The sequence below is a fragment of the Salmo salar genome, chromosome ssa05, assembly GCF_905237065.1.
Source record: "Salmo salar chromosome ssa05, Ssal_v3.1, whole genome shotgun sequence".
NCBI classification, from domain to species: domain Eukaryota; kingdom Metazoa; phylum Chordata; class Actinopteri; order Salmoniformes; family Salmonidae; genus Salmo; species Salmo salar.
In genome coordinates this window covers 87,467,502-87,494,588 of record NC_059446.1, presented here as the reverse complement: position 1 = coordinate 87,494,588, position 27,087 = coordinate 87,467,502, and the positions used below count along the sequence as shown (strand labels likewise).

The 27,087-nt window shown below is 46.8% G+C and overlaps 1 protein-coding gene across 1 annotated transcript in view; it reads left to right on the top strand.

The window, feature by feature from the left end:
- LOC106597401 (collagen alpha-1(XIV) chain) overlaps nt 1–27,087 on the top strand; it is a 260,539-nt gene that overhangs the window by 12,200 nt on the left and 221,252 nt on the right. The window contains 3 exon segments of the mRNA XM_045719294.1: nt 3,085–3,201; nt 18,610–18,753; nt 22,879–22,977. Coding sequence (XP_045575250.1) covers nt 3,085–3,201; nt 18,610–18,753; nt 22,879–22,977 — 360 coding nt within the window.

The following is a 27,087-nucleotide window of genomic DNA, read 5'->3' as shown; positions in this document are numbered from 1 at the left end:
CACAGAAACAACCCCCAGATGAATTCCTATCAGGTTTATAGGAGATATTTACTGAACACAGAAACAACCCCCAGATGAATTCCTATCAGGTTTATAGGAGATATTTACTGAACACAGAAACAACCCCCAGATGAATTCCTATCAGGTTTATAGGAGATATTTACTGAACACAGAAACAACCCCCAGATGAATTCCTATCAGGTTTATAGGAGATATTTACTGAACACAGAAACAACCCCCAGATGAATTCCTATCAGGTTAGTGATCATATCTATTTCTCTGACCTAAAGGTTTCCCTCTATCCTTCAGCGTTTATTTATAGCTTGTGCCAGATTGTATATAACCTTACATGCCTATATTCTTCATAATAAACAGCTTCAAGTCCCTATATGTTAGATACTGTAGTAGATTCATAGATTTATAGGCATGTAAAGATTACATTGGTACCCATTCTACTCCTTGCAAGGAGAAACAAACACCACTGTGTTTGTTGGCCTGGGCATAGAGCCTTGTCTTTTCAACTTCTCAGTGTCTTCTCAACTTCTCATTGTCTTCTCAACTTCTCATTGTCTTCTCAACTTCTCATTGTTTTCTCAACTTCTCATTGTCTTCTCAACTTCTCATTGTCTTCTCAACATCTCATTGTTTACTCAACTTCTCCTTGTCTTCTCAACCTCTCCTTGTCTTCTCAACTTCTCATTGTCTTCTCAACTTCTCCTTATCTTCTCATCTTCTCATTGTCTTCTCAACGTATCATTGTCTTCTCAACCTCTCCTTGTCTTCTCAACTTCTCATTGTCTTCTCAACTTTCCATTGTCTTTTCAACTTCTCATTGTCTTCTCAACCTCTCCTTGTCTTCTCAACTTCTCATTGTCTTCTCAACTTCTCATTGTCTTCTCAACTTCTCATTGTCTTCTCAACTTTCAACTTCTCATTGTCTTCTCATCTTCTCAACTTTCCATTGTCTTCTCAACTTCTCATTGTCTTCTCAACTTCTCATTGTCTTCTCAACTTCTCATTGTCTTCTCAACTTCTCATTGTTTTCTCAACTTCTCATTGTCTTCCCAACTTCTCATTGTCTTCTCAACTTCTCATTGTTTTCTCAACTTCTCATTGTCTTCTCAACTTCTCATTGTCTTCTCAACTTCTCATTGTTTTCTCAACTTCTCATTGTCTTCCCAACTTCTCATTGTCTTCTCAACTTCTCATTGTTTTCTCAACTTCTCATTGTCTTCTCAACTCAAAAGGTGGGAATGTAGTAGTGTGGTTCTGGTGACTAGTTTGTAGTTCAACTAACAGAATGTAGACCAAGTGAATGGTGAAAGTGCTATGCACCAACCTTATGAATAGTTCTGTGTCAGTCTCAGGTAGTATTATTTCACCGTACTACTGGAATAATGTCTGTCCATAGTTGGGAAAAAAGGACTACCACTTTACATTTGGTTGTTCTTAATGGCTACAAGAAACACCATGCTGTTACATGGTACTAAGAAGTAAGAGCAACTTCATGTAAAAAAAGTCTCATTCTCTTCCTCATAGCAGCCTGCGTATAGAAACGCCAGATAGCATCAATATCTAGCTATAGCCTAGAGAATGTCTTCCACTGACTGTTCTTTCCATCGGGACAGCAGGTGAAGCTGATTGATTCTCCATCAACTGAGAGATCAAACATTTACTGACTCTTAACAGTCTGCAGCACCTGTCTTTTTGAAAGGAAATGTCGATGCTGTCATCGGCTTAGAAATGCTAGCCTGGAATCCCATCTGATTTGCTCTGTTTCACAATTATTTTACATGAAACAAAGTTTATCAGTTGGGATTTCAGGCTCTAAAATGCCCCCTCCCCTTCTTACTAGGTAACAAATTGTGTCTCAAAAAGTAAAAGAATATGACTGACATTTAAGAACCCTCTTTGTCTATAACTGTTTGTTGTGCAATATGTTATTGGACAACAATATGTTATTCTACAACAATATGTTATTTTACAACAATATGTTATTCTACAACAATATGTTATTCTACAACAATATGTTATTCTATAACAATATGTTATTTTACAACAATATGTTCTTTTACAACAATATGTTATTGTACAACAATATGTTATTTTACAACAATATGTTATTCTACAACAATATGTTCTTTTACAACAATATGTTATTTTACAACAATATGTTATTTTACAACAATATGTTATTCTACAACAATATGTTATTTTACAACAATATGTTATTTTACAACAATATGTTATTTTACAACAATATGTTATTTTACAACAATATGTTATTGGACAACAATATGTTATTTTACAACAATATGTTATTTTACAACAATATGTTATTCTATAACAATATGTTATTTTACAACAATATGTCATTTTACAACAATATGTTATTTTACAACAATACGTCATTTTACAACAATATGTTATTGGACAACAATATGTTATTTTACAACAATATGTTATTCGACAACAATATGTTATTTTACAACAATATGTTATTCTACAACAATATGTTATTTTACAACAATATGTTATTGGACAACAATATGTTATCCAATATGTTTTCCAATATGTTATTGTGTTATACCAGAATGGGTTGTCTTTGTAGATGTCTGTTCAATGTCTGGGTGTGATTAACCTGGCTGATGTGTAGTTCTGTAGTGGCACTAACACCTGCTGGGGATTGTATCTGTGTGTGATGAACCTGGCTGATGTGTAGTTCTGTAGTGGCACTAACACCTGCTGGGGATTGTATCTGTGTGTGATGAACCTGGCTGATGTGTAGTTCTGTAGTGGCACTAACACCTGCTGGGGATTGTATCTGTGTGTGATTAACCTGGCTGATGTGTAGTTCTGTAGTGGCACTAACACCTGCTGGGGATTGTATCTGCCTCCCAAATCACACCCTATTCCGTCTGTGGTGCACTACTTTCAATCAGAGTCCTATGGGCCCTGGTAAAAAGTAGTGCACTACCCTATAGGCCCTGGTCTGTATTCTGTATTCAACATATTAATCATCAATACACAAACTGTAACTGAATGAGTCAGTGTTAATGATAGTCTATTGTTGTTCTGTTTCAGTTCCAGCTCCCAGAAGATTACGTTTTAAAGTGCTGGGTACGAGCAAATTACATGTATCTTGGAAAGAGCCGAAAGGGAATGTCGACGGCTATAGAGTTTTATACCACAGTGAACCGGGTAAGATATCTAATAATCTGTCTATGCCTTTAGTTGATGTACACATTCTATGGTATATAGTCCAGAATAGTCGAAGCTCAATCAGTCTGGTCCCGTGCTGTATGGGCTGTATCAGTCTGGTCCCATTCTGTATCAGTCTGGTCCCATGCTGTATTGTTCAGTCTGGTCCCATGCTGTATGGTCTGTATCAGTCTGGTCCATGCTGTATGGGTCTGTATCAGTCTGGTCCCATGCTGTATGGTCATCAGTCTGGTCCCATGCTGTATGGTCTGTATCAGTCTGGTCCATGCTGTATGGGCTGTATCAGTCTGGTCCCATGCTGTATGGGCTGTATCAGTCTGGTCCCATGCTGTATGGTCTGTATCAGTCTGGTCCCATGCTGTATGGGCTGTATCAGTCTGGTCCCATGCTGTATCAGTCTGGTCCCATGCTGTATGGTCTGTATCAGTCTGGTCCCGTGCTGTATGGGCTGTATCAGTCTGGTCCCATGCTGTATCAGTCTGGTCCCATGCTGTATGGGCTGTTCAGTCTGGTCCCATGCTGTATCAGTCTGGTCCCATGCTGTATCAGTCTGGTCCCATGCTGTATGGGCTGTATCAGTCTGGTCCCATGCTGTATGGTCTGTATCAGTCTGGTCCCATGCTGTATGGGCTGTATCAGTCTGGTCCCATGCTGTATGCTTATCAGTCTGGTCCCATGCTGTATCAGTCTGGTCCCATGCTGTATGGGCTGTATCAGTCTGGTCCCATGCTGTATCAGTCTGGTCCCATGCTGTATGGGCTGTATCAGTCTGGTCCCATGCTGTATGGGCTGTATCAGTCTGGTCCCATGCTGTATGGGCTGTATCAGTCTGGTCCCATGCTGTATGGGCTGTATCAGTCTGGTCCCATTCTGTATGGGCTGTATCAGTCTGGTCCCATGCTGTATCAGTCTGGTTCCATGCTGTATGGGCTGTATCAGTCTGGTCCATGCTGTATGGGCTGTATCAGTCTGGTTCCATGCTGTATGGTCTGTATCAGTCTGGTCCCATGCTGTATGGGCTGTATCAGTCTGGTCCCATGCTGTATCAGTCTGGTCCCATGCTGTATCAGTCTGGTCCCATGCTGTATGGGCTGTATCAGTCTGGTCCCATGCTGTATCAGTCTGGTCCCATGCTGTATGGTCTGTATCAGTCTGGTCCCATGCTGTATGGGCTGTATCAGTCTGGTCCCATGCTGTATCAGTCTGGTCCCATGCTGTATCAGTCTGGTCCCATGCTGTATGGGCTGTATCAGTCTGGTCCCATGCTGTATGGGCTGTATCAGTCTGGTCCCATGCTGTATGGGCTGTATCAGTCTGGTCCCATTCTGTATGGGCTGTATCAGTCTGGTCCCATGCTGTATCAGTCTAGTCCCATGCTGTATGGTCTGTATCAGTCTGGTCCCATGCTGTATGGGCTGTATCAGTCTGGTCCCATGCTGTATCAGTCTGGTCCCATGCTGTATCAGTCTGGTCCCATACTGTATCAGTCTGGTTCCATCCCACCAAACTGATACAGGATGGGACCAGACTGATACAGCATGGGACCAGACTGATACAGGAGGGGACCAGACTGATACAGGAGGGACCAGACTGATACAGCCCATAAAGCATGGAACCAGACTGATACAGCCCATACAGCATGGGACCAGACTGATACAACATGGAACCAGACTGATACAGCATGAAGGAACTGATACAGCCCATAGAGCATGGGACCAGACTGATACAGCATGGAACCAGACTGATACAGACCATACGGAATGGTCCCATGCCAGTCTGGTCCCATTCGTTGGGCTGTATCAGTCTGGTCCCATGCTGTATCAGTCTGGTTCCATGCTGTATGGGCTGTATCAGTCTGGTTCCATGCTTTATGGGCTGTATCAGTCTGGTCCCCTCCTGTATCAGTCTGGTCCCCTCCTGTATCAGTCTGGTCCCATGCTGTATCAGTCTGGTTCCCATCCTGTATCAGTTTGGTGGGATGGAACCAGACTGATACAGCTGTGGGACCAGACTGATGCAGCATGGGACCAGACTGATACAGCCATGGAACCAGACTGATACAGCATGGAACCAGACTGATACAGACCATACGGAATGGTCCCATGCAGTCTGGTCCCATCCTGTATCAGTCTGGTTCCATGCTGTATCAGTCTGGTTCCATGCTGTATGGGCTGTATCAGTCTGGTCCATGCTGTATGGGCTGTATCAGTCTGGTCTTATGCTGTATCAGTCTGGTCCCATGCTGTATCAGTCTGGTCCCGTGCTGTATCAGTCTGGTTCCATTCTGTATAATCTGTATCAAAATCAAATCAAATCAAATTTATTTTTATATAGCCCTTTGTACATCAGCTGATATTCTCAAAGTGCTGTACAGAAACCCAGCCTAAAACCCCAAACAGCAAGCAAAGCATGTGAAAGAAGCACGGTGGCTAGGAAAAACTCCCTAGGAAAAACTCCCTAGAAAGGCCAAAAACCTAGGAAGAAACCTAGAGAGGAACCAGGCTATGAGGGGTGGCCAGTCCTCTTCTGGCTGTGCATGGTGGATATTATAACAGAACATGGTCAAAATGTTAAAATGTTAAAATGTTCATAAATGACCAGCATGGTCAAATAATAGTAATCATAGTAGTTGTCGAGGGCGCAACAAGCACGTCCGGTGAACAGGTCAGGGTTCCATAGCCGCAGGCAGAACAGTTGAAACTGGAGCAGCAGCACGGCCAGGTGGACTGGGGACAGCAAGGAGTCATCATACCAGGTAGTCCTGAGGCATGGTCCTAGGGCTCAGGTCCTCCGAGAGAAAGACAGAAAGAGAGAAAGAGAGAATTAGAGAGAGCATATTTAAATACACACAGGACACCGGATAAGACAAGAGAAATACTCCAGATGTAACAGACTGACCCTAGCCCCCGACACAAACTACTGCAGCATAAATACTGGAGGCTGAGACAGGAGGGATCAGAAGACACTGTGGCCCCATCCGATGATACCCCCGGACAGGGCCAAACAGGCAGGATATAACCCCACCCACTTTGCCAAAGACCAGCCCCCACACCACTAGAGGGATGTCTCCAACCACCAACTTACCGTCCTAAGACAGGGCCGAGTATAGCCCACAACGATCTCCGCCATGGCACAACCCAAGGGGGGGGGGGGGCGCCAACCCAGACAGGAAGACCACGTCAGTGACTCAACCCACTCAAGTGACGCACCCCTCCCATGGACGGCATGGAAGAACACCAGTAGGCCAGTGACTCAGCCCCTGTAAAAGGGTTAGAGGCAGAGAATCCCAGTGGAAAGAGGGGAACCGGCAAGGCAGAGACAGCAAGGGCGGTTCGTTGCTCCAGCCTTTCCGTTCACCTTCACACTCCTGGGCCAGACTATACTTAATCATAGGACCTACTGAAGAGATAAGTCTTCAGTAAAGACTTAAAGGTTGAGACTGAGTCTGCGTCTCTCACATTGGTAGGCAGACCATTCCATAAAAATGGAGCTCTATAGGAGAAAGCCCTACCTCCAGCCGTTTGCTTAGAAATTCTAGGGACAATTAGGAGGCCTGCGTCTTGTGACCGTAGCGTACGTGTAGGTATGTACGGCAGGACCAAATCGGAAAGATAGGTAGGAGCAAGCCCATGTAATGCTTTGTAGGTTAGCAGTAAAACCTTGAAATCAGCCCTTGCCTTAACAGGAAGCCAGTGTAGGGAGGCTAGCACTGGAGTAATATGATCAAATTTTTTGGTTCTAGTCAGGATTCTAGCAGCCGTATTTAGCACTAACTGAAGTTTATTTAGTGCTTTATCCGGGTAGCCGGAAAGTAGAGCATTGCAGTAGTCCAGCCTAGAAGTAACAAAAGCATGGATTAATTTTTCTGCGTCATTTTTGGACAGAAAATTTCTGATTTTTGCAATGTTACGTAGATGGAAAAAAGCTGTCCTTGAAACAGTCTTGATATGTTCTTCAAAAGAGAGATCAGGGTCCAGAGTAACGCCGAGGTCCTTCACAGTTTTATTTGAGACGACTGTACAACCATCCAGATTAATTGTCAGATTCAACAGAAGATCTCTTTGTTTCTTGGGACCTAGAACAAGCATCTCTGTTTTGTCCGAGTTTAAAAGTAGAACGTTTGCAGCCATCCACTTCTTTATGTCTGAAACACAGGCTTCTAGCGAGGGCAATTTTGGGGCTTCACCATGTTTCATCGAAATGTACAGCTGTGTGTCGTCCGCATAGCAGTGAAATTTAACATTATGTTTTCGAATGACATCCCCAAGAGGTAAAATATAAAGTGAAAACAATAGTGGTCCTAAAACGGAACCTTGAGGAACACCGAAATTTACAATTGATTTGTCAGAGGACAAACCATTCACAGAGACAAACTGATATCTTTCCGACAGATAAGATCTAAACCAGGCCAGAACTTGTCCATGTAGACCAATTTGGGTTTCCAATCTCTCCAAAAGAATGTGGTGATCGATGGTATCAAAAGCGGCACTAAGATCTAGGAGCACGAGGACAGATGCAGAGCCTCGGTCTGACGTCATTAAAAGGTCATTTACCACCTTCACAAGTGCAGTCTCAGTGCTATGATGGGGTCTAAAACCAGACTGGAGCGTTTCGTATACATTGGTCCCATGCTGGTCCCATGCTGTATCAGTCTGGTCCCATGCTGTATCAGTCTGGTCCCATGCTGTATCAGTCTGGTCCCATGCTGTATCAGTCTGGTCCCATGCTGTATGGGCTGTATCAGTCTGGTCCCATGCTGTATGGGCTGTACACAAGTCTTCTATTGCTCTGCTGCTACGTCTTCTATTCCTTAGAATAGAAGCACCAAATACAAAAGGTGTTGACCTTACCGTGAAATGCTTACTTACAAGCCCTTAACCAACAATGCAGTTCAAGAAATAGTTAAGAAAATATTTAACAAATAAACTAAAGTAAAAAAAACAAGAAACACAATAAAATAACAATAGCGAGGCTATATACAGGGGGTACCGGTACAGAGTCAATGTGGAGGCTATATACAGGGGGTACCGGTACAGAGTCAATGTGGAGGCTATATACAGGGGGTACCGGTACAGAGTCAATGTGGAGGCTATATACAGGGGGTACCGGTACAGAGTCAATGTGGAGGCTATATACAGGAGGTACCTGTACAGAGTCAATGTGGAGGCTATATACAGGAGGTACCGGTACAGAGTCAATGTGGAGGCTATATACAGGGGGTACCGGTACAGAGTCAATGTGGAGGCTATATACAGGGGGTACCGGTACAGAGTCAATGTGGAGGCTATATACAGGGGGTACCGGTACAGAGTCAATGTGGAGGCTATATACAGGAGGTACCGGTACAGAGTCAATGTGGAGGCTATATACAGGGGGTACCGGTACAGAGTCAATGTGGAGGCTATATACAGGGGGTACCGGTACAGAGTCAATGTGGAGACTATATGCAGGGGGTACCGGTACTGAGTCAATGTGGAGGCTATATACAGGGGGTACCGGTACAGAGTCAATGTGGAGGCTATATACAGGGGGTACCGGTACTGAGTCAATGTGGAGGCTATATACAGGGGGTACCGGTACTGAGTCAATGTGGAGGCTATATACAGGGGGTACCGGTACTGAGTCAATGTGGAGGCTATATACAGGGGGTACCGGTACTGAGTCAATGTGGAGGCTATATACAGGGGGTACCGGTACTGAGTCAATGTGGAGGCTATATACAGGGGGTACCGGTACTGAGTCAATGTGGAGGCTATATACAGGGGGTACCGGTACTGAGTCAATGTGGAGGCTATATACAGGGGGTACGGGTACCGAGTCAATGTGGAAGCTATATACAGGGGGTACGGGTACCGAGTCAATGTGGAAGCTATATACAGGGGGTACGGGTACCGAGTCAATGTGGAGGCTATATACAGGGGGTACCGGTACCGAGTCAATGTGCGGAGGTACAGGTTAGTCGAGGTAATTGGTACATGTAGGTAAGGGTAAAGTGACTATGCATAGATAATAAACAGAGAGTAGCAGCAGTGTAAAAACAAAGGGGGGGAGGGGGTGTCAATGTAAATTGTCGGGGTGATTAGTTGTTCAGCAGTCTTTTGGCTTGGGGACAGAAGCTGTTAAGGAGACCTAGACTTGGTGCTCAGGCACAGCTTGCAGTGTGGTAGCAGAGAGAACCATCTATGACTTAGGTGACTGGAGTCTTTGACAATTTTTTGGGCCTTCCTCTGAAAACGCCTAGTATATAGGTCCTGGATGACAGAAAGCTTGGCCCCAGTGATGTACTGGGCCGCACGCACTACCCTCTGTAGCACCTTACGGTCGGATGCCAAGCAGTTGCCATACCAGGCGGTGATGCAACCGGTTAGCATGCTCTCAATGGTGCAGCTGTATAACTTCTTGAGGATCTGGGGACCCATGCCAAATCTTTTCAGTTTCCTAAGGGGGAAAATGTGTTGTCATGCCCTCTTCACAACTGTCTTGGTGTGTTTGGACCATGATAGTTTGTTGGTGATGTGGACACCAAGGAACTTGAAACTCTCTACCTGCTCCACTACAGCCCCGTTGATGTGAATGGGGGTGTGTTCGTCCCTCCATTTCCTGTTGTCCACGATCAGATTTGTCTTGCTCACATTGAGGGAGAGGTTGTTGTCCTGGCAGCACACTGCCAGTTTGCAAGCCCTGTCACATGTGACGAGCGTCAGAGCCGGTGTAGTAGGATTCAATCTTAGTCCTGTATTAACGCTTTGCCTGTTTGATAGTTCGGGATTTCTTATAAGCGTCCAGATTAGTGTCCCGCTCCTTGAAAGCGGCAGCTCTAGCCTTTAGCCTGGTGCGGATGTTGCCTGTCATCCATGACTTCTGGTTGGGATATGTACGTACGGTCACTGTGGGGACGAAGTCATCGATGCACTTATTGATGAAGCCGGTGACTGAGATGGTATACTCCTCAATGCCATTGGATGAATCCCAGAACATATTCATGTCTGTGCTAGCAAAACAGTCCTGTAGGGTAGCATCCGCATCATATGACCACTTCCTTATTGAGCGAGTCACTGGTACTCCCTGCTTTAGTTTTTGCTTGAAAGCGGGAATCAGGAGGATAGAATTATGGTCAGATTTGCCAAATGGAGGGTGAGGGAGAGCTTTGTATGCATCTCTGTGTGTGGAGTAAAGGTGGTCTAGAGTTTTTTTTTAACTCTGGTTGCACATGTGACATGCTGGTAGAAATTAGGTCAAACGGATTTAAGTTTGCCTGCATTAAAGTCCCCGGCCACTAGGAGCACCGCATCTGGATGAGCATTTTCTTGTTTGCTTATGGCCTTAAACAGCTCGTTGAGTTTTTATCTTAGTGGCAGCATCGGTTTGTGGTGGTAAATAGACAGCTCAGAAAAATATAGATGAAAACTCTCTTGGTAGATAGTGTGGTCTACAGCTTATCATGAGGTACTCTACTTCAGGCGAGCAATACCTCGAGATTTCCTTAATATTAGACATTGCACACCAGCTGTTATTGACAAATAGACAGACACCCCCCACCCCTCGCCTTACCAGACGTAGCTGTTCTGTCCTGCCGATGCACAGAAAACTCAGCCAACTGTATATTATCCATGTCGTCGTTCAGCCACGACTCGGTGAAACATAAGATATTACAGTTTTTAATGTCCCGTTGGTAGGATAGTCTCAAACTGAGATCATCCAGTTTATTCTCCAGTGATTGCACGTTGGCCAATAGAACGGATGGTAGAGGCGGGTAACCCAGTCGCCGACTAATTCTCACAAGGCACCTCAATCTCCGCCCCCTGTATTTCCATATTTTCTTCATGCGAATAACAGGGATGTTGGGCCTGGTCTCGGAGAACCACTATATCCTTCGTGTCGGACTCATTAAAGAAAAAGTATTTGTCCAGTTCGAGGTGAGTAATCACTGCTCTGATATCCAGAATGTCTTTTCAGTCATAAAAGACGGTAGCAGCAACATTATGTACAGAATAAGTTACAAACAATGCAAAAAAAACACAAAATAGCACAATTGGTTAGGAGCCCGTTAAACGGAAGCTATCCCCTCCGGCTCCATTATGAATGAACACATGATAATGAATGAACACAGGGTAATGATAATGAATGAACACAGGGTAATGATAATGAATGAACACAGGGTAATGATAATGAATGAACACAGGGAAGAGTTGGCTAAACACACTGGACCACAGAAGATATGCTTTGAAAAAGAGGCTTATTTGATCTTGAGTAAAGTTAAACACCCCATACAGCTGAATGAATGAATCTTGACACCTCCTATTGCCATTGACAACAGTGAGTTGATAAGACAGCACCAACAGTTGTGGGACCCGGCTTAGAGAGTTTTAGGGAATATTTACCCTGTCTGTCTGTAAGGAAGGTCAGTGTTGTCTAACAAAGCCTGTCAGACATCTTGGATTAAACAATGAGGACAGAGATAACATCAACACACACACGTCCACCCTCCCCCAAACTGCTGTTCAGTGAAAAGTAATTCTGTGGTCTATTGACCAGCCCCTCTGGGCCCCCTCCCTTTGTTAAAGACACAACACAAGAATTTGTCCCGATGTGTCGTTGAGTGATACTGGACTTCATCCTGGGAGATCACCTATGCGTTAGTTAATAAAAAGAAACCATTTTTTTGTTATTAACTCAATGCACTACTGTTAAATGAGAACAGAGAGATTATTATTACAAATCCACTTCAGTTCCAATGTTCCCTAACGTTCCACCTCGGGGAAGCCTACCGTCTCTGTTTGACTAATTACAGATGCTGGGGTTGGAGGAGGACAGGTGCGGGTTTGGGTTTCAGGGCTCAACATATACGCTTGTCTGCTTGCCCGGGGGCAAGTGAAAAACATTGTTGTACAAGCAGATTATAGATTTAAGTTGTAAAACAAAAATCACAACATCAAACAGTTAGGCTACTTTAATCAGAATCAGATCAAAGTGTCCTCTGGATGCGATGTTTTGCTCACTGTCCTCCCAATCTCTGCAGAGCGCATCGGACTATCATTTCTGTCGGCCTGCATTGATCGGCACGAGGGGACTTTCAATCATCTAGTTGCTAGATGTGTTTTTGAGATCAAAGCAAGCCGTGTTTGCACATTTGTTGATTTATAGTTGCTAGGGAGTTATTTGCCTGTTTCTAGCAGATTTTAGGTCAGCATGGTGTGCATCACCTGGATGTGTGGCAGTGGGTCATTGAGAGAGAGAGAGAGAGAGAGACACACACACACACACACACACACACACACACACACACACACACACACACACACACACACACACACACACACACACACACACACACACACACCTCGAGATTTCCTTAATATTAGACATTGCACACCAGCTGTTATTGACAAATAGGCATGTGAATAACAGGGATGTTGGGCCTGGTCTCGGAGAACCAGTATATCCTTCGTGTCGGACTCATTAAAGAAAAAATCTTTGTCCAGTTCGAGGTGAGTAATCACTGCTCTGATATCCAGAATGTCTTTTCAGTCATAAAAGACGGTAGCAGCAACATTATTTACAGAATAAGTTACAGGGTGTGCAGGGTGGCCAGCCCTCCTCCTGGAGAGACCAGGAGAGATACTGGGTGTGCAGGGTGGCCAGCCCTCCTCCTGTAGAGACCAGGAGAGATACTGGGTATGCAGGGTGGCCAGCCCTCCTCCTGTAGAGACCAGGAGAGATACCGGGTGTGCAGGGTGGCCAGCCCTCCTCCTGGAGGGACCAGGAGAGATACTGGGTGTGCAGGGTGGCCAGCCCTTCTCCTGTAGAGACCAGGAGAGATACTGGGTGTGCAGGGTGGCCAGCCCTCCTCCTGTAGAGACCAGGAGAGATACTGGGTGTGCAGGGTGGCCAGCCCTCCTCCTGTAGAGACCAGGAGAGATACTGGGTGTGCAGGGTGGCCAGCCCTCCTCCTGTAGAGACCAGGAGAGATACTGGGTGTGCAGGGTGGCCAGCCCTCCTCCTGTAGAGACCAGGAGATACTGGGTGTGCAGGGTGGCCAGCCCTCCTCCTGGAGAGACCAGGAGAGATACTGGGTGTGCAGGGTGGCCAGCCCTCCTCCTGTAGAGACCAGGAGAGATACTGGGTGTGCAGGGTGGCCAGCCCTCCTCCTGGAGGGACCAGGAGAGATACTGGGTGTGCAGGGTGGCCAGCCCTCCTCCTAAATATTATGTCCTACATGTCTGAAGGACAGGTGGCTAAAAATGTTAGTGTCAAGCACTGGGTTTGTATCAGCCATCAGCCTGCCTGGTCTCCTGTTGAGCTCTGTGTCTCTGGGTCTAATTAGGTATAATACTACTCCTGTTGAGCTCTGTGTCTCTGGGTCTAATTAGGTATAATACTACTCCTGTTGAGCTCTCTGTCTCTGGGTCTAATTAGGTATAATACTACTCCTGTTGAGCTCTGTGTCTCTGGGTCTAATTAGGTATAATACTACTCCTGTTGAGCTCTCTGTCTCTGGGTCTAATTAGGTATAATACTACTCCTGTTGAGCTCTCTGTCTCTGGGTCTAATTAGGTATAATACTACTCCTGTTGAGCTCTCTGTCTCTGGGTCTAATTAGGTATAATACTACTCCTGTTGAGCTCTCTGTCTCTGGGTCTAATTAGGTATAATACTACTCCTGTTGAGCTCTGTGTCTCTGGGTCTAATTAGGTATAATACTACTCCTGTTGAGCTCTCTGTCTCTGGGTCTAATTAGGTATAATACTACTCCTGTTGAGCTCTGTGTCTCTGGGTCTAATTAGGTATAATACTACTCCTGTTGAGCTCTCTGTCTCTGGGTCTAATTAGGTATAATACTACTCCTGTTGAGCTCTGTGTCTCTGGGTCTAATTAGGTATAATACTACTCCTGTTCAGACCACTCACCTAACCCAGTGTCCACTGTTTATCATACTGACTGGGAGAGAGACCATTCTCCTAGCCCAGTGTCCACTGTTTATCATACTGACTGGGAGAGAAACCATTCTCCTAGCCCAGTGTCCACTGTTTATCATACTGACTGGGAGAGAGACCATTCTCCTAGCCCAGTGTCCACTGTTTATCATACTGACTGGGAGAGAGACCATTCTCCTAGCCCAGTGTCCACTGTTTATCATACTGACTGGGAGAGCGACCATTCTCCTAGCCCAGTGTCCACTGTTTATCATACTGACTGGGAGAGAGACCATTCTCCTAGCCCAGTGTCCACTGTTTATCATACTGACTGGGAGAGAGACCATTCTCCTAGCCCAGTGTCCACTGTTTATTATACTGACTGGGAGAGAGACCATTCTCCTAGCCCAGTGTCCACTGTTTATCATTCTGACTGGGAGAGAGACCATTCTCCTAGCCCAGTGTCCACTGTTTATCATACTGACTGGGAGAGACCACTCACCTAGCCCAGTGTCCACTGTTTATCATACTGACTGGGAGAGCGACCATTCTCCTAGCCCAGTGTCCACTGTTTATCATACTGACTGGGAGAGACCACTCACCTAACCCAGTGTCCACTGTTTATCATACTGACTGGGAGAGAAACCATTCTCCTAGCCCAGTGTCCACTGTTTATCATACTGACTGGGAGAGAGACCATTCTCCTAGCCCAGTGTCCACTGTTTATCATACTGACTGGGAGAGCGACCATTCTCCTAGCCCAGTGTCCACTGTTTATCATACTGACTGGGAGAGAGACCATTCTCCTAGCCCAGTGTCCACTGTTTATCATACTGACTGGGAGAGAGACCATTCTCCTAGCCCAGTGTCCACTGTTTATTATACTGACTGGGAGAGAGACCATTCTCCTAGCCCAGTGTCCACTGTTTATCATTCTGACTGGGAGAGAGACCATTCTCCTAGCCCAGTGTCCACTGTTTATCATACTGACTGGGAGAGACCACTCACCTAGCCCAGTGTCCACTGTTTATCATACTGACTGGGAGAGCGACCATTCTCCTAGCCCAGTGTCCACTGTTTATCATACTGACTGGGAGAGACCACTCACCTAACCCAGTGTCCACTGTTTATCATACTGACTGGGAGAGACCATTCTCCTAGCCCAGTGTCCACTGTTTATCATACTGACTGGGAGAGACCACTCACCTAGCCCAGTGTCCACTGTTTATCATACTGACTGGGAGAGCGACCATTCTCCTAGCCCAGTGTCCACTGTTTATCATACTGACTGGGAGAGACCACTCACCTAACCCAGTGTCCACTGTTTATCATACTGACTGGGAGAGACCATTCTCCTAGCCCAGTGTCCACTGTTTATCATACTGACTGGGAGAGAGACCATTCTCCGAGCCCAGTGTCCACTGTTTATCATACTGACTGGGAGAGAGACCATTCTCCTAGCCCAGTGTCCACTGTTTATCATACTGACTGGGAGAGAGACCATTCTCCTAGCCCAGTGTCCACTGTTTATCATACTGACTGGGAGAGAGACCATTCTCCTAGCCCAGTGTCCACTGTTTATCATACTGACTGGGAGAGAGACCATTCTCCCTAGCCCAGTGTCCACTGTTTATCATACTGACTGGGAGAGAGACCATTCTCCTAGCCCAGTGTCCACTGTTTATCATACTGACTGGGAGAGAGACCATTCTCCTAGCCCAGTGTCCACTGTTTATCATACTGACTGGGAGAGAGACCATTCTCCCTAGCCCAGTGTCCACTGTTTATCATACTGACTGGGAGAGAGACCATTCTCCTAGCCCAGTGTCCACTGTTTATCATACTGACTGGGAGAGAGACCATTCTCCTAGCCCAGTGTCCACTGTTTATCATACTGACTGGGAGAGAGACCATTCTCCTAGCCCAGTGTCCACTGTTTATCATACTGACTGGGAGAGAGACCATTCTCCTAGCCCAGTGTCCACTGTTTATCATACTGACTGGGAGAGAGACCATTCTCCTAGCCCAGTGTCCACTGTTTATCATACTGACTGGGAGAGAGACCATTCTCCTAGCCTAGTTTCCATATTAGGAAGGTGTTCTTAATATGTTGTACTCTCAGTGTATTTTGACACATTGGTTATGGTTACATTATAATGATTTCCTTTTGTCAATTGTTTGATACAATGGTTATATTAGACTGATTTCCATTTCCAGAACTTCTAATACCCTTTAATTAAAAGTGCAATTTCTCTGATCTTGATCGTGTTGTTTCCTGCTGGTGCTTCAGCATTAACAGTAATCTGCTAAGTCATCACTTCTAAATGCTAGGTCCATCCCCTAAATCTCCCTCCTCTGTTCTCTCTTTCTCTCTGTCTCTTTCTCCTTTTCTCTCTCTCCATCACTCTCTCTAACTCTCTCTCTTCGCCCCTCTCTCTCTCTCTATCTCTCTCTCTGTCTCCCTCCTTTTCTCTCTCTCCATCACTCTCTCTAACTCTCTCTCTTCACTACCCTCTCTATCTCTCTCTCTGTCTCTCTCCTTTTATCTCGCGCCCCTCCTCTCCCTCAATCTCTCTCTCTCTTTCTTCACCCCCGCCCCTCTCTCTCTATCTTCCCCCGATCTCTTCTCTCTCCCTCTCCATCTCCCCCGATCTCCTCTCTCTCGCTCCCTCTCCATCTCCCTCCTCCCTCTCTCTCCCTCTCCATCTCCCCCTCCCCCCCCCTCTCTGTCTCCCTCTCCCCCTCTCTCTCTCTCCCATTCCATCTCCCCTCTCCATCTCCCTCCTCTCTCTTTCTCCCTCTCCATCTCCCACTCTCCCCCTCTCTGTCTCCCTCTCCCCCTCTCTCTCTCTCCCACTCCATCTCCCCCTCTCTCTCTCTCCCTCTCCCCCCGATCTCCCCCCCTCTCCTCGTTTAACACATCCATACCCATCCTTCGGCAGTGTTCTGTGTGAAAGTGCTGCTGATTAAGCACAGTTAGTCTCTTCCTATTGATCGCTCAGGCCTGTAGGATTTAAATCATCCTAATTGGTCAATAATGTGAACTGCTGAAGCTCTGAGCTATTTTACTGCTGAGGGAACTGAACGTGGAGCCGTACGTGCGGCATGTGGAGAGAAGAAGAGGACGAGGAGATGAGAGGAGTGAAGAGGAGGGAAGAGAGGAGGAGAAGAGAAGATAAAAGGGGACAGGACAGGAGGAGAGAGGAAAGGTCCTGAAATCAAGCCCCAGCATGTTGGCTGACTGGCAAATAAGCTGGTTTATGCAAATTAAGTTTGACTAAACAAATGGAAAACAATTTACTCTTAAAGGCACTTACTCAAAATGGGTTAACTGACTAAATGGATCTGAAATGATTCAGCTTTGTCTGGATTTGTGGTTGACCACGATTCACCTGAATATGACGGTGAAGGAAAACGTCTCGGTTAAATTCACCTGAATATGACGGTGAAGGAAAACGTCTCGGTTAAATTCACCTGAATATGACGGTGAAGGAAAACGTCTCGGTTAAATTCACCTGAATATGACGGTGAAGGAAAACGTCTCGGTTAAATTCACCTGAATATGACGGTGAAGGAAAACGTCTCGGTTAAATTCACCTGAATATGAGGCTGAAGGAAAACGTCTGGTTTCAATAAAGAAGTCACAGACCATTTGGAATTTCTGATATTTTCCGTTTGTATTCGTAGTAGATTTCATAATGGGCAGAACCTCAGGGCAGAAAGATCCAGAGCCCAAATGTTTAAAAGATCAGATTCTGTAAAATATGTGTCTCATATGTAGCTGTCCTTAAGCTTTAGAGACAATGCTGAGGTGTGCAGCTTGAGCTGTGAGGGATCGCTTATGGTTGTCACACACACACACACACACACACACACACACACACACACACACCCTACTACCTCCACAAGAATCCTCATAGTGCACTGCTTCACACAACAGCCTGGACATTGAGACTCCTGGAAAAGCTTGAATGGGAAATTGATGCATTGGAATGCTTATCTGAGTCTACATCCAAAATGGCACCCTCTTCCCTTTATAGTGCACTACATTTGACCAGAGCCCTATGGTGCACTATATAGGACAGGGTTCCTCAACACCTGGTTTTATTTGGCCAACCAGGTCTTTTTTATTTGTATTTTACATGTTCTATTGTTGGATATAAAATACTGCAAAATTCAGCTCCAAGTGATTTTAATTTTGGAGAAGTCCAAGTATTCCCACGCATAACAGAGACATGTAATCATATACAAATGTAAGCAAGGTTTGAAGTGATTATGTGTTAGTCAAACATGTCTGGGGTCACATTAGTTTGGGCTTCCTGCAGTCAATTTGCAGTCTACAAATTATTTGTAATTATGTTCTGGCCCCCATACCATCTGCTCATCTAGTTGATGATCCTGATATAGGGAATAGGATGGCATTTTGGACGCACACTAGGTCCCCACCCTGATTTCTCTCTCCAATCTCCAACAGACAAAGAGAAAAAGGAGCTGCGCGTTTCGAAGGGGGATAATAAAGTGGTGATACAGGACTTTGATGCCATGAAGGAGTACCACGTCAGGGTTCTAGCTGTGAGAGGGAACCAGCAAAGCAGAGCACTACAAGGGAAGTATGCAGGTATGTATCAGTCTGATTCTATGTCATTTTGTTCCACTCATAGAATGCAGGTATGTAACAGACTGGTTCTGTGTCCTTTTGTTCCACTCATAGTATGCAGGTATATAACAGACTGTGTCACGATTGTCGTAAGAACGGGACCAAGGTGCAGCGTGTGTAGAGTTCCACATCTTTATTCCAAAGTGAAACTTCAAGCAAAAACAAATAAATCAAATAAACAAACAACTAAACGTGAATTCGTGGTGCACAGGCACCAACACAAAACAATATCCCACAAACACAGGTGGGAAAAATAGCTACTTAAATATGATCCCCAATTAGAGACAAAGATTACCAGCTGCCTCTAATTGGGAATCATACAAAACACCAACCTAGAAAATATAAACTAGAACACAACATAGAAATATTAACCTAGACTACCCCCTAGTCACTCCCTGACCTACTACACCATAGAGAAACAAGGGCTCTCTATGGTCAGGGCGTGACAGTATCCCCCCCAAAGGTGCGGACTCCGGCTGCAAAACCTGAAACCAAATGGGGGGTTAGGGGGGTAACTAGTGTCGGTGGCGGCTCCGGTGCGGGTTGTAGCCCCACCCCAGACCCCGGATCCGACCATGGCGCCGGGCTGAACGTCATGCCTGGACTGGGCACCGGCGCAGAGGAGGGCTCCGGCCCTGGAGCTGGGTTGGACGCCGTGCCTGGACATCGGCGCAGAAGAAGGCTCCGGCCATGGAGCTGGACTGGACGCCGTGCCTGGAATGGCCACCGGCGCAGAGGAAGGCTCCTGCCTTGGAGCTGGACTGGACGCCGTGCCTGGAATGGCCACCGGCGCAGAGGAAGGCTCCTGCCTTGGAGCTGGACTGGACGCCGTGCCTGGAATGGCCACCGGCGCAGAGGAAGGCTCCTGCCTTGGAGCTGGACTGGACGCCGTGCTCGGACTGGGCATTGGCGCAGGGGAAGGCTCCGGCCATGGAGCTGGAGGTTCTGGACCGTTGACCGTAGCTGGAGGTTCCAGACCGTGAGCTGTCGCGGGAGGTTCCGGACAGTGGACCGTCGCGGGAGGTTCCGGACAGTGGACCGTCGCGGGAGGTTCCGGACAGTGGACCGTCGCGGGAGGTTCCGGACTGGGGACCGTCTCCGGAAGCTCTGGACTGTGAATGCACATTGGAGGCCGAGTGCGTGGAGCCGGTACAGGTGGCACCGGACTGGTGAGGCACACAGGAGGCCTGATGCGTGGAGCCGGCACAGGTGGTACCGGACTGGTGACACACTTCAGGGCGAGTGCGAGGAGCAGGCACAGGACGTACTGGACTGGGGACACGCACTTCAGGTCGAGGAGCAGGCACAGGACGTACCGGACTGGTGACACACTTCAGGCCGAGTGCGAGGAGCATGCACAGGACGTACCAGACTGGGGAGGCGCACTGGAGGCCTGATGCGTGGGGCCGGCACAGGTTGCACCAGACTGGTGACACGCTCTTCAGGGTGAGTGCGAGGAGCAGGCACAGGACGTACCGGACTGGGGACACGCACTTCAGGTCGAGGAGCAGGCACAAGACGTACCAGACTGGGGACACGCTCTTCAGGGCGAGTGCGAGGAGCAGGTACAGGATGTACCGGACTGGGGACACGCACTTCAGGGCGAGTGCGAGGAGCAGGCACAGGACGTACCGGACTGGGGAGGCCCACTGGAGGCCTGATGCGTGGGTCCGGCACAGGTTGCACCGGACTGGTGACCGGATCCTCTGGTCGAATGTTGAGCATAACACACTTGCACAACATCTCTCTCATCTCTCCCCATGTGGTCTCTGGCTCTTCCCTCTGCTCATCCGCCTGCTCCATGTGCCCCCCCCCAAAAACAAAAATCTTGGGGTTTCTGTGGCCGTGGTCTGACGACATGCTCCTCCAGAGTTTGCCATTCGGGCTCTGACACTCTCCTCGGCTCGACCGGCCACCCCTTGTGCCCCCCCCAAAAAAAGTATTGGAGTTGTCCTTGGGCTTTCTGTGGCCGCGAACCCCGGCATCGTCGCCTTCCTCCATCATTACCTTCTGTCTGCCGCCAAGGAAGGGTCTCGCATCCACCCATCACTTCTTCCCATGTCCAAAACCCCTTCACCTGGTGAACACGCTGCTTGGTCCTGGTTTGGTGGGATATTCTGTCACGGTTGTCATAAGAACGGGACCAAGGCGCAGCGTGTGTAGAGTTCCACGTCTTTATTCCAAAGTGAAACTTCAAGCAAAAACAAATAAACAAACAACTAAATGTGACTACGTGGTGCACAGGCACAAACACAAAACAATATCCCACAAACACAGGTGGGAAAAATAGCTACTTAAATATGATCCCCAATTAGAGACAACGATTACCAGCTGCCTCTAATTGGGAATCATACAAAAACACCAACCTAGAAAATATAAACTAGAACACAACATAGAAATATTAACCTAGACTACCTCCTAGTCACGCCCTGACCTACTACACCATAGAGAAACAAGGGCTCTCTGTGGTCAGGGCGTGAAAGACTGGTTCTGTGTCCTTTTGTTCCACTTATAGTATGCCGGTATATAACAGACTGGTTCTGTGTCCTTTTGTTCCACTTATAGTATGCCGGTATGTAACAGACTGGTTCTGTGTCCTTTTGTTCCACTTATAGTATGCCGGTATGTAACAGACTGGTTCTGTGTCCTTTTGTTCCACTTATAGTATGCCGGTATATAACAGACTGGTTCTGTGTCCTTTTGTTCCACTTATAGTATGCCGGTATGTAACAGACTGGTTCTGTGTCCTTTTGTTCCACTTATAGTATGCCGGTATGTAACAGACTGGTTCTGTGTCCTTTTGTTCCACTTATAGTATGCCGGTATATAACAGACTGGTTCTGTGTCCTTTTGTTCCACTTATAGTATGCCGGTATGTAACAGACTGGTTCTGTGTCCTTTTGTTCCACTTATAGTATGCCGGTATATAACAGACTGGTTCTGTGTCCTTTTGTTCCACTTATAGTATGCCGGTATGTAACAGACTGGTTCTGTGTCCTTTTGTTCCACTTATAGTATGCCGGTATATAACAGACTGATTCTGTGTCCTTTTGTTCCACTTATAGTATGCCGGTATATAACAGACTGGTTCTGTGTCCTTTTGTTCCACTTATAGTATGCCGGTATGTAACAGACTGATTCTGTGTCCTTTTGTTCCACTTATAGTATGCCGGTATGTAACAGACTGGTTCTGTGTCCTTTTGTTTCACTAATTTCTGAATAGTAAAATTACTTTAAATAGAAACCTCACATTCATAGCATTGCTTTTGAAGAAAGAGCGTTCTTATACAACAGTGAAAACACAAAAAATGAAAATACATATATTCTGGAATGAATAAGTAGCTTTTTATACAGTCAATAACATGTCAATGCCCTCCTCCCCAAATCCTGAGGTTCTATCTGAAACCTGACAGAGGCTCTACTAAAGTAGATTCCATTGAATGCTGTCTGGCTGGCCTGGCATCGTGACTTTCTGTGCTGTGATGGGGGAGGAGGAGTGGTTGTTGAAAGAGCAGAGAGCCTTCAGGTTTTTAATGGATCTCTTCACTGTAAGGTTTGGGTTTCTGCCCTATAGAGTGAATGAGGGTTTTAATGGATCTCTTCACTGTAAGGTTTGGGTTTCTGCCCTATAGAGTGAATGAGGGTTTTAATGGATCTCTTCACAGTAAGGTTTGGGTCTCTGCCCTATAGAGTGAATGAGGGTTTTAATGGATCTCTTCACAGTAAGGTTTGGGTCTCTGCCCTATAGAGTGAATGAGGGTTTTAATGGATCTCTTCACTGTAAGGTTTGGGTCTCTGCCCTATAGAGTGAATGAGGGTTTTAATGGATCTCTTCACTGTAAGGTTTGGGTCTCTGCCCTATAGAGTGAATGAGTTTGGTTTTAATGGATCTCTTCACTGTAAGGTTTGGGTCTCTGCCCTATAGAGTGAATGAGGGTTTTAATGGATCTCTTCACTGTAAGGTTTGGGTCTCTGCCCTATAGAGTGAATGAGGGTTTTAATGGATCTCTTCACAGTAAGGTTTGGGTCTCTGCCCTATAGAGTGAATGAGGGTTTTCATGTATTTCTCTACTCTCTGTGCCTCAGCTGAAGACCTGGAGGGTGAGGGAGCAGAGGGTGAGAGCACATTGCCTCTGAGACTTGATGACACCGGAGGGACTGAGGAGATCAACGAGATATCTGGAGGTAAGACTGACTGGATGGATACCTGGTCTGACTGACTGGCTGTTTAGCTAGATGGCTGGTGGTCTGGCTGGTTGCCTGGTTTGGCTGGCTGTCACTAGACTGTTAATGTCACTGCGAGACAGTGGGTAAATGACTCAATATGATGCAGTCTCTCTCTCTCTCTCTCTCTCTCTCTCTCTCTCTCTCTCTCTCCCCCCAAGCTGGCTATGAATATCTGTCTGGTTGTTCGGTTGGCAGACGAAATGCTCCTTTTTATCACTGTGAAATATTTGACCCTCTTTTCCATTAAATGTGAGAATAGGACGGAATGCCTTTGCTTTGGTCTTTATGGGTTCTAGAATGTTGGCAGTGTTCTATTTAACTCTGATCTGTTTAGCATAATATGCAGGTTGGCTGGATGGACGGGGAGAGACCAGGGTTCTAATCTAGCCAAAAAGACACACAACAATTTCGATGTGGCAGGCAGACTCTTCAAATTGTACTGGTGATTATGTGTTATTATAATGATTGTTTTTAAAGTATTGAAAGTCATTTCTGCTGTTACTCAGATCATGGCGTATACAGAGAGGTCCATGTTATTATAGGGTACGAATGGAATGTGGGTTTGTGGTTTGAGGTCACTACTCAGTAAGGGGGCAAGTGATTTGGGGTGTTGTTTGAACGTCTGTGGTATTATCGTTGGAGGAATAACCGTCTGTATCCATCACTATGTTAAATGTTGAGTTATTTTCAGAAGCTAACGGCTGTACTGCTCAGTAAAGTTCTAGACCAGGGGTGTTACAACCTGAGTCTGGAGGGCAGGACAACTGTCTGTCCCAGGTCTAAATCAGTCCTTGATTAGAGGGGAAGAGTTTAACATCAGCAGTGGAACTGGCTTCAGGTCCAGATTTTCTGTTCTGTCCTGCCTTCAACAGGGAGTTGGACTGGCCTGTTGGCTGATGACTCTACCACTAGATCCCAACAGTGAGTTGGACTGGCCTGTTGGCTGATGACTCTACCACTAGATCCCAACAGTGAGTTGGACTGGCCTGTTGGCTGATGACTCTACCACTAGATCCCAACAGTGAGTTGGACTGGCCTGCTGGCTGATGACTCTACCACTAGATCCCAACAGTGAGTTGGACTGGGCCTGCTGGCTGATGATGCTCTACCACTAGATCCCAACAGTGAGTTGGACTGGCCTGTTGGCTGATGACTCTACCACTACATCCCAACAGTGAGTTGGACTGGCCTGTTGGCTGATGACTCTACCACTAGATCCCAACAGTGAGTTGGACTGGCCTGTTGGCTGATGACTCTACCACTAGATCCCAACAGTGAGTTGGACTGGCCTGTTGGCTGATGACTCTACCACTAGATCCCAACAGTGAGTTGGACTGGCCTGTTGGCCGATGACTCTACCACTAGATCCCAACAGTGAGTTGGACTGGCCTGTTGGCTGATGACTCTACCACTAGATCCCAACAGTGAGTTGGACTGGCCTGTTGGCTGATGACTCTACCACTAGATCCCAACAGTGAGTTGGACTGGGCTGCTGGCTGATATGCTCTACCACTAGATCCCAACAGGGAGTTGGACTGGCCTGTTGGCTGATATGCTCTACCACTAGATCCCAACAGTGAGTTGGACTGGCCTGTTGGCTGATGACTCTACCACTAGATCCCAACAGTGAGTTGGACTGGCCTGTTGGCTGATGACTCTACCACTAGATCCCAACAGTGAGTTGGACTGGCCTGTTGGCTGATGACTCTACCACTACATCCCAACAGTGAGTTGGACTGGCCTGTTGGCTGATGACTCTACCACTAGATCCCAACAGTGAGTTGGACTGGCCTGTTGGCTGATGACTCTACCACTAGATCCCAACAGTGAGTTGGACTGGCCTGTTGGCCGATGACTCTACCACTAGATCCCAACAGTGAGTTGGACTGGCCTGTTGGCTGATGACTCTACCACTAGATCCCAACAGTGAGTTGGACTGGCCTGTTGGCTGATGACTCTACCACTAGATCCCAACAGTGAGTTGGACTGGCCTGTTGGCTGATGACTCTACCACTAGATCCCAACAGTGAGTTGGACTGGCCTGTTGGCCGATGACTCTACCACTAGATCCCAACAGTGAGTTGGACTGGCCTGTTGGCTGATGACTCTACCACTAGATCCCAACAGTGAGTTGGACTGGCCTGTTGGCTGATATGCTCTACCACTAGATCCTATAAAAGGAACAGGGTACCATTTGGGATGGGGACATTCTCTTCCCTTTGACGTCTCCCCTGGGGCGGTGGCCAAACTGAATGCCTGATAGAAACGACATCAGAAGGACCTGAATCATATGAAAACTCTTCAATGGGGGAGAAAAGCCTCTAAAGGTGTGCTTGATTATTTTCCACCACGGCCGGTAGATATGCTTCTCAACTCTGCATCAAATAGGATCATTAGCTAAGGTTGATGGTGAGTTGTTTATGATGCATTCCTCTGTTCAAACTGAGATGTATATTATTAACGGAGAGCAGGTTTAGGTGTACATCTCTACAAGATATCAAATAGGACCCAGTCACCTTGACATGGCTCAGGACTTGTTCTTGTGTGTCTGTGAAGACAGACAGGAAGGAAGGATGATTATCTGAGAGGGTAGAGGGATGAGAGAGGGTAGAGGGATGAGAAAGGGTAGAGGGATGAAAGAGAGAAGAGAGAGGGTAGAGGGATGAGAGAGGGTAGAGGGATGAGAGAGGGTAGAGGGATGAGAGAGGGTAGTAGGTAGAGGGATGAGAGAGGGTAGAGGGATGAGAGAGGGTAGAGGGATGAGAGAGGGATGAGAGAGGGTAGAGAGATGAGAGGGTAGAGGGATGAGAGAGGGTAGAGGGATGAGAGAGGGCAAAGGGATGAGAGAGGGCAAAGGGATGAGAGAGGGCAGAGGGATGAGAGAGGGCAGAGGGATGAGAGAGGGCAAAGGGATGAGAGAGGGCAGAGGGATGAGAGAGGGCAGAGGGATGAGAGAAGGAAGAGAGAGGGTAGAGGGATGAGAGAGGGTAGAGGGATGAGAGAGGGTAGAGGGATGAGAGAGGGTAGAGAGAAGAGGGATCAGAGAGGGTAGAGGGATGAGAGAGGGTAGAGAGAGAGGTGTAACATCCTATCCTAACATCTCCAAAGCAATTGATTTGAGACCCCAGGCTCAGAGCTAGTTAAAACTGCTCTGGGCAGGCTAACACACACACACACACACACACACACACACACACACACACACACACACACACACACACACACACACACACACACACACACACACACACACACACACACACACACACACACACACACACACACACACACACACACTGGAGCTAGTTAAAACTGCTCTGGGCAGGCTAACACACACACACACACACACACACACACACACACACACACACACACACACACACACACACACACACACACACACACACACACACACACACACACACACACACACACACTGGAGCTAGTTAAAGCTGTCTCGGAGCAGGTCTTTGTCTGGGCCTGCAGTAAAACCCTTCAGGGGTCAGAGGTCGTGGCAGTCACATATTACCCAGCTATTAGAACGCTGGGTAATAGCAGAGGACAGAGAGGCCTGATAATGGGGCTGTGCTGGGCTGACACTCTGGAGGCCAGAACACTAGAGGTCCAGAGGGGAGGGAGGGATGAATTTCAGCTTCCGGAAAATACGTATTTTTCAATATCCGGAAAAGATGCCTTTTCAGCGTACTGGAAAATACGTCTTCTTGACATCTTTTCAATGTCATTTTGCTTACTGGGACTATTATAGTTTTGCGGGGGCGGCAGAACAGCAAGGACCCGCCCTGACTGAGTGATGACGCCCCAGCTAGCCTAACAAGTGGACTGGCAGACTGTGAGAGAGAGAAAAAAATAGAAGATTTGGCATGGGTCCCCAGATCCTCAAAAAGTTCTACAGCTGCACCATCGAGAGCATCCTGACCGGTTGCATCACCGCCTGGTATGGCAACTGCTAATCGCCGAGAGAGAGAGAGAGAGAGAGAGAGAGAGAGAGAGAGAGAGACAGTGAGCTAGAGACAGGGAGATAGTGAGCCAGAAAGACAGTCAATCGGA